The sequence below is a fragment of the Bos javanicus genome, chromosome 15 (assembly GCF_032452875.1).
Source record: "Bos javanicus breed banteng chromosome 15, ARS-OSU_banteng_1.0, whole genome shotgun sequence".
Lineage (NCBI taxonomy): Eukaryota > Metazoa > Chordata > Mammalia > Artiodactyla > Bovidae > Bos > Bos javanicus.
Window position 1 is genome coordinate 80662420 of NC_083882.1, and position 6507 is coordinate 80668926.

Genomic DNA, 6507 nt, shown 5'->3' on the forward strand with positions numbered 1-6507 from the left:
CCTGGGTGTCCTGCATTGCAGACAGATTCTTTACTGTCTGAGCCACAGGGGAAACCCACGATTCATGGTATGAATCTATTCTGATTTATTTAACTCTGTTTCCAAACTTTTGCTGCTGTACATGGTGTTGCAATGAGTCTCATACCTTATAAGTAATTCTGTGATCCCAATTTTATATAAAGTAAAACTGAGGCTGAGGGGTAGACTTACATCATTTTTCTCTGTGAGGTTGTAGGACTAGAGTTCAAACTCAGGTCCTTTCTACTGCATAGTCCTGAATACAAATGAAGCTGCAAAGCAGCAGGTCTCAGAATAGGTTAAGCATGTTCAGAAACTTAGGTTCTTGTGTGTATGTGTGTGTGTGTGTGTGTGCCTTTGTACTGATTTTTACATAACTTGGAAAATGTCATGGCATACATTTCATTTGAATTCTAAATAATTAACACAGCAAGTGTCATTATCTCATCAAGATTCTAGTTAAGTGGACTTATGATCAATGTTTGCTTCCTCTGACAAGCGCTTTCACCTACCGGATGGAAGCCTCCGTGACAGTGCTGCATTTAATTTATTTCACAGTAAATTTACCTGAGGAGGCAACTCACATACTTACTGGCCTTTAGCTCTCACTCAGTTGAAAGGAGAGAATTGTTTCTTGTTCCTTCACTGCAGAGTTATCCCACTGTGTTCATTTCTCAAGATGTTTGAAAGAGCCAGATTGTCAACATCAGTCATGGGGTTTGGTTTGATACACTCCATCCCCACCACTAAAGGCACCTTCTTATCCCAAACTGACCATCGCATCTGTGGAGGCACAGCTCTGTCTGGAGTTACTGACCCCAGAGGAAGGAGCCCTCTACTGATGTATGGGGATGTGGGGGTTTTGTGAGGAACTTCTGTCATTGCACAATATTTAAGGTGCATAAAAGTATATTTAAAATAATATAACAAGCATTCATGTCAGTTCAGTTCAGTTCAGTCGCTCAGTTGTGTCCAACTCTTTGCGACCCCATGGACTGCAGCACGCCAGGCCTCCCTGTTCATCGCCAACTCCCAGAGTTTACTCAAACTCAAGTCCATTGAGTCGGTGATGCCATCCAACCACCTCATCCTCTGTCGTCCCCTTCTCCTCCTGCCTTCAATCTTTCCCAGCATCAGGGTTTTTTCAAATGAGTTATTCATGTAGCCACCATCTAAGTTTGGCAACTTGCTTTTTATTACTCACTTTTCCATTTCAGAAATACATCTACATAAATGTCACAGCACCAGTTTACTGAATTCTCACTGGTTTATTAATATTATTTTTTAAAATAATATTAATAAAAGTTTTATTTTTCCTGAGTTCAAGAATGCTGCTATGAACATTCTTCTGTGTATGCATTCATATGTACACATATTTACAAGTCTAGTGTGCCTATATATCTTTGTTTATGTGGTCATTAATTTGTCTAGAATGTGTACTTTGTGTGTGTGTGTGAGTTAAGTTTTATTTGAGGCAAAATAAGGGCTTCAGTCCTGGAGACAGCACCTTAGATAGTTCTGAGAAGCTGCTCCAAAGAGGTAGTGGGGGAAGCTCAATATATATGTTTTTGGTGAAGGAGGAGTTCACCACAATCAAGAACTTACTTTATAAGAGGTTTTCTGCTTGTCATGAGGAACTGATGTCATCACGAAGGGATTTAGTGCTTTCCTAGATATATGGAGATGCAAGGATTCAGACATGAAATCGGTTCCTGAAAATATCTATCTGCCTAAAGACCTGTCCTACCAGTTTTCCTGGAGCACAGAATGCCTGAGTCTCCACCCTGAACTCCCTTCTGGGCACATCCAAGGTCAACAGCTGCAGGAGCACAGGATTCAATCTGCGGAAATTGTGGAGGCAGATGGCAAATGCCCTTGGCAGTGCCAGTCTGTAGTTGATAGGTGCTGGGAGGCACAGTGCTAAATAGCCTTGAAGGAGAAAGTCCATCAGAAAATGGCGAAGGGACAGAAGTACCCAGGCATTGTACTGATTGCTGAAGAACATTTCCTGCCTTTGGCTATGCTCGGCGCCTAGATTTAACAATTAAACATTAAAGACGTTGCTTCAGAAAATGGGTCGTGGATAAATACATGGGTCGTTAAGAATGCGCTGTTCCTTGAAGTATCTTTTACTGATTATATCCTAGCCTTGTCCATGTTCTGCTGGCTGTATGCTCTAAGCTGTTTATTCCTGGCTCCTATAAAAAGGCTTGACTGCAGAAATAAACTTGTCAGACCTTGCAGAGACTGTCCAAGTGTTGTTCTTTCAGGTTTGCCGTTTCCAAGTCCTGGAGACATATCTCCAACAATAGGTTCTCCAAATGGTCATAAATTCAACTGTACTTTGGGAGGCATTTCATGACCATTCCATGCACACTGCTAAGGCTCTTTCCTAGTTCCAGAGAAGATTTTGCTGATAGACCATTCAGTGTGCTATTACTGGACTCAGTCTTATAATTAAAGATCTCTGGACACCTGTCTTCTATGGTCCAGGAAAACATTCCCTCTTATTGCATCTTCCCATAACTAGAGTGACACCGTTACAATCATTGATCATATACAGAACTATGTATTGATCAACTGCGGCAAGCTGCCTAGTCATTATTTTCATTGGAGGCTCAGTTACATATTTGGTGTAAAGTATGTACTAATAACGGAGAAGGCGATGGCACCCCACTCCAGTACTCTTGCCTGGAAAATCCCATGGACAGAGGAGCCTGGAAGGCTGTAGTCCATGGGGTCGAGAAGAGTCGGACACGACTGAGCGACTTCACTTTCACTATCATGCATTGGAGAAGGAAATGGCAGCCCACTCCAGTGTTCTTGCCTGGAGAATCCCAGAGACAGCAGAGCCTGGTGGGCTGCCGTCTATGGGGTTGCATAGAGTCGGACACAACTGAAGCGACTTAAATGGAAATTATGGACCAAAGGGAGGTATGTGTTTAATTTCATTAATATTTCCAAACTTGTCTCCAATGTGGCTATCCTAATTTGCCTTCACATCAGAAATATGTGAGTCTACATTCTCACCTAAACTTTGCATTTTAGACTGAGAAGTGTAGAATTCTATTTCAAGGCAGTACTAATATACACATATCTGATTACTGGTGAGTTGTTATATGTGACATTTTCCTATTTGCCATATAAGTTTCCCTTCTACAATTGTCCCGATTATTTCATTTGTGAATTTTTCCCATGGGGCAATTTATAGAAATTACTTACACTGGATACTAATTCTTTGATATTTGTATGTGTTTCAAATAAATTTACATAAATAAATATTAGAATTAATCGTTTCAAAAATGTTTGGTAGAAGTTACCTGTAATATACTGGGTCTATTATCTGTAAATGTTTAATAAAAGTCAAATCACATAATGCTTTTAAAATATTTAAATATTTTGCACATACACACAGAGTGAGACACACAGTGACTACTATTACTCTATCCTGTTTTCCTGCTGCCTCTTTAAAAAAAATAAATACTGAGAAAACAAGAATAAGATTTATCAAATTATATATATGATATAAAATGTGATGTGCCATAAACACCATATGCCAGCAACCTAAAATGAAAAAGGTTTTATTATCGCATTTTACTATCCTGGGGAAATGAACTGGGAAATTAAGTTTACTCTTCAAACGAACAAGCATAAGGCAAATAAATGAAGACTTGTTATTTTAAATTTAAGAATTTCTGTTTTCTAAAGGATAAGAAAAATTAATAGATGATAGAATGTGAGAAAATTTTTCAGGCAAAAACTGATAAGGTATTCAAATCTTAGATAAACAAAGAACATATAAAATCAATCAATAGAAGGATTTATAAATAATATAAATAGGCAATTTACAAAACAATAGAAACCCCCTAGTCTAAGAAGAATAATAGACAATAATCACATTTTTGTAATTAAAGGGGATAAATGAATAAAAATGAGGCAACACTTTATACCTATTTTCCTGGCAGAAAAATATTAGGAAAATAACAAATTTTCACTAGGAAGTGAGGACATGGGAATCCCCATGCATGAATAGTATGACTGTACATCGGGATATCCATTATGGAAAGTGATCTGAAAAACTTTGATTAAGTTAAATATGAGTATGCCTGCAGATCAAAAATTTTTTCTCTAGGAATACATCCTACAAAAATTTCACTCTGGGTTATTTGGAGTGGAGACAAGTGGTAGGCAGTCTGCTATCCATCACTAGGAAAGCACACCAGTAAATTAGGATGCACGGACACCACGGAGCAGTGCTACTCAGTGTGTGATCCACGGACCAGCACCCATCCTTGGACTCTCTGTCTCTAGTCTGTGATGGGGCAACTACTGAAAGTGAGATCGGGTGCTTAAACGATCACAAAATGTTCACAATGATGAGAACTTTTCGTTGTTTTTTACAAAAGTAAAGGATCACAACAGATTGGAAATTTTATAAAGAAATAAATCCTTTACCAACCATAAATGCTGTGATAGACACTTCCATAAGGAACTCTACAATTTCATTGAGACCATCATAGTAGAGAAGAGCTGCTAAGGAAAGGAAAAGGATAAAAGGAAAAATACAAAGATGAGTGTAAACAAGATCATATAGAATTCTATGGATTTCAAATACAATGATTAGTAATTAAACCAATTAGAATTTCTAATTAAAGTATATGAGCATGCTTGCATGCCCAGTTGCTTCAGTCGCATCTATTTGTGACCCATGGACTGTAGCCCACCAGGCTCCTCTGTCCATGGGATTCTCCAGACAATACTGGAGTTGGTTGCTATGCTCTCCTTCAGGGGAGTTGAACCCATGTCTCCTGTGTCTCCTGCATTGCAGGCAGATTCTTTACGCACTGAGCAAGCTGGGATGCCCAATTAAAGTATAGGGAGCATAAAAGAAAGAATAATTAGAGTATTTCTTTATGTATATCTCATTTGTTCCTGGATTGATGTACTTATGAAATACCCATCACTCTGCACTTTGAGAACACAGATGCTCTTTGATCCACAACAACATCCCCAAACTAAAAATATCTCAGTCAAATATCAAGGTTCAACCTTTAAATATCTAAGTCAATTATGTCATGGAAATTATTCTCTGACCCTACTGTGAAGTTATATATTGTACTATTTCCAGTTCTAGAATTTAAGAATCACAATAGTCAGCTTTCTCTGCTCTTTCTTTGCAACTTTTCAGCTGATAATCATTACAAGCCATGCGACAAAACAATGGCACTGAAGTAACTGAATTCATTCTCCTGGGATTCACTGGTCAACACAAGTCTTGGCATGTCCTCTTCATAGTATTTCTAGTGATCTATGTGGTTGCCTTGGTGGGTAACATTGGCATGATACTACTCATCAAGACTGACTCTTCCCTTCACACCCCCATGTACTTTTTCCTCCAAAACTTGGCTTTTGTTGATCTCTGTTATGCCACTGCTATCACTCCCAAGATGTTACGTAATTTGATGAGCACTGAAAATTCCATCTCATTCTTCAGATGTATGGTGCAGTTGCTAGTCTATGGCACCTTTGTAACAAGTGATTGCTACATCCTGGGGGCTATGGCAGTGGACCATTATGTGGCCATCTGTAACCCACTTCGCTATGGAACTGTCATGTCCCAGAGAGTCTGCAGTCAACTCTTAACTGCTTCATACTTCATGGGTTTCCTGAATGCTTCTGTCAATGTAGGCTTTACTTTCTCACTGAAGTTTTGCAAATCCAATAAAATTAACCACTTTTTCTGTGATGAACCCCCAATTCTGGCCCTCTCATGCTCCGATATTTACTTCAGCATCATGGTACTAGCAGCCTTTGTGGGGTTTAACTTGACATTCACTATATTGGTCATCATCTTTTCCTACATGTTTATCTTGTCTGCCATCCTGAAGATCTCTTCTGCTGCAGGGAGGAAAAAAGCCTTCTCCACCTGTGCCTCCCACCTGACAGCTGTCACCATTTTCTATGGAACACTCTCTTATATGTATGTGCATCATGGTACCATAGAGTCTCAAGAGCAAGAAAAAATGGCTTCCATTTTTTATGGGATTGTGATTCCCATGTTAAACCCTATCATCTACAGTCTGAGAAACCAAGATGTAAGAGAAGCCCTAAAAGGGATTGGAAAAAAGTGTTCCTAGACTGAACATCAATTACTAACTCAGTATGATTCAACAAGCAAGGAACAATTCTCTCATTTTTCAACAGCAGAAGGTGTTTCAAATATTTGTGAGTTCCAAGTGAAGTGAAAGTCACTTAGTCGTGCTGACTCTTTGCAATCCCAGACTATACAGTCCATAGAATTCTCCAGGTCAGAATACTGGAGTAGGTAGCCATTTCTTTCTCCAGGGATCTTCCCAACCCAGGGATCTAACCGAGGTCTCCCACATTGCAGGTGGTTTCTTTACCATCTGAGCCCACCAGGGAAGCCCCAAAATACTGGGGTAAGTAGCTTGTCCCTTCTCCAGTGGATCTCCCCAACCCAGGAATAGA

At 39.3% G+C, this 6507-nt stretch overlaps 1 protein-coding gene across 1 annotated transcript; it reads left to right on the forward strand.

The window, feature by feature from the left end:
- Window positions 1-5225: 5225 nt before the first annotated feature.
- LOC133261117 (putative olfactory receptor 5AK3) lies at window positions 5226-6155 on the forward strand. Its single transcript, XM_061439672.1, has one exon. The coding sequence runs from the start codon at window positions 5226-5228 to the stop codon at window positions 6153-6155; it is 930 nt and encodes a 309-aa protein (XP_061295656.1).
- Window positions 6156-6507: the final 352 nt, after the last annotated feature.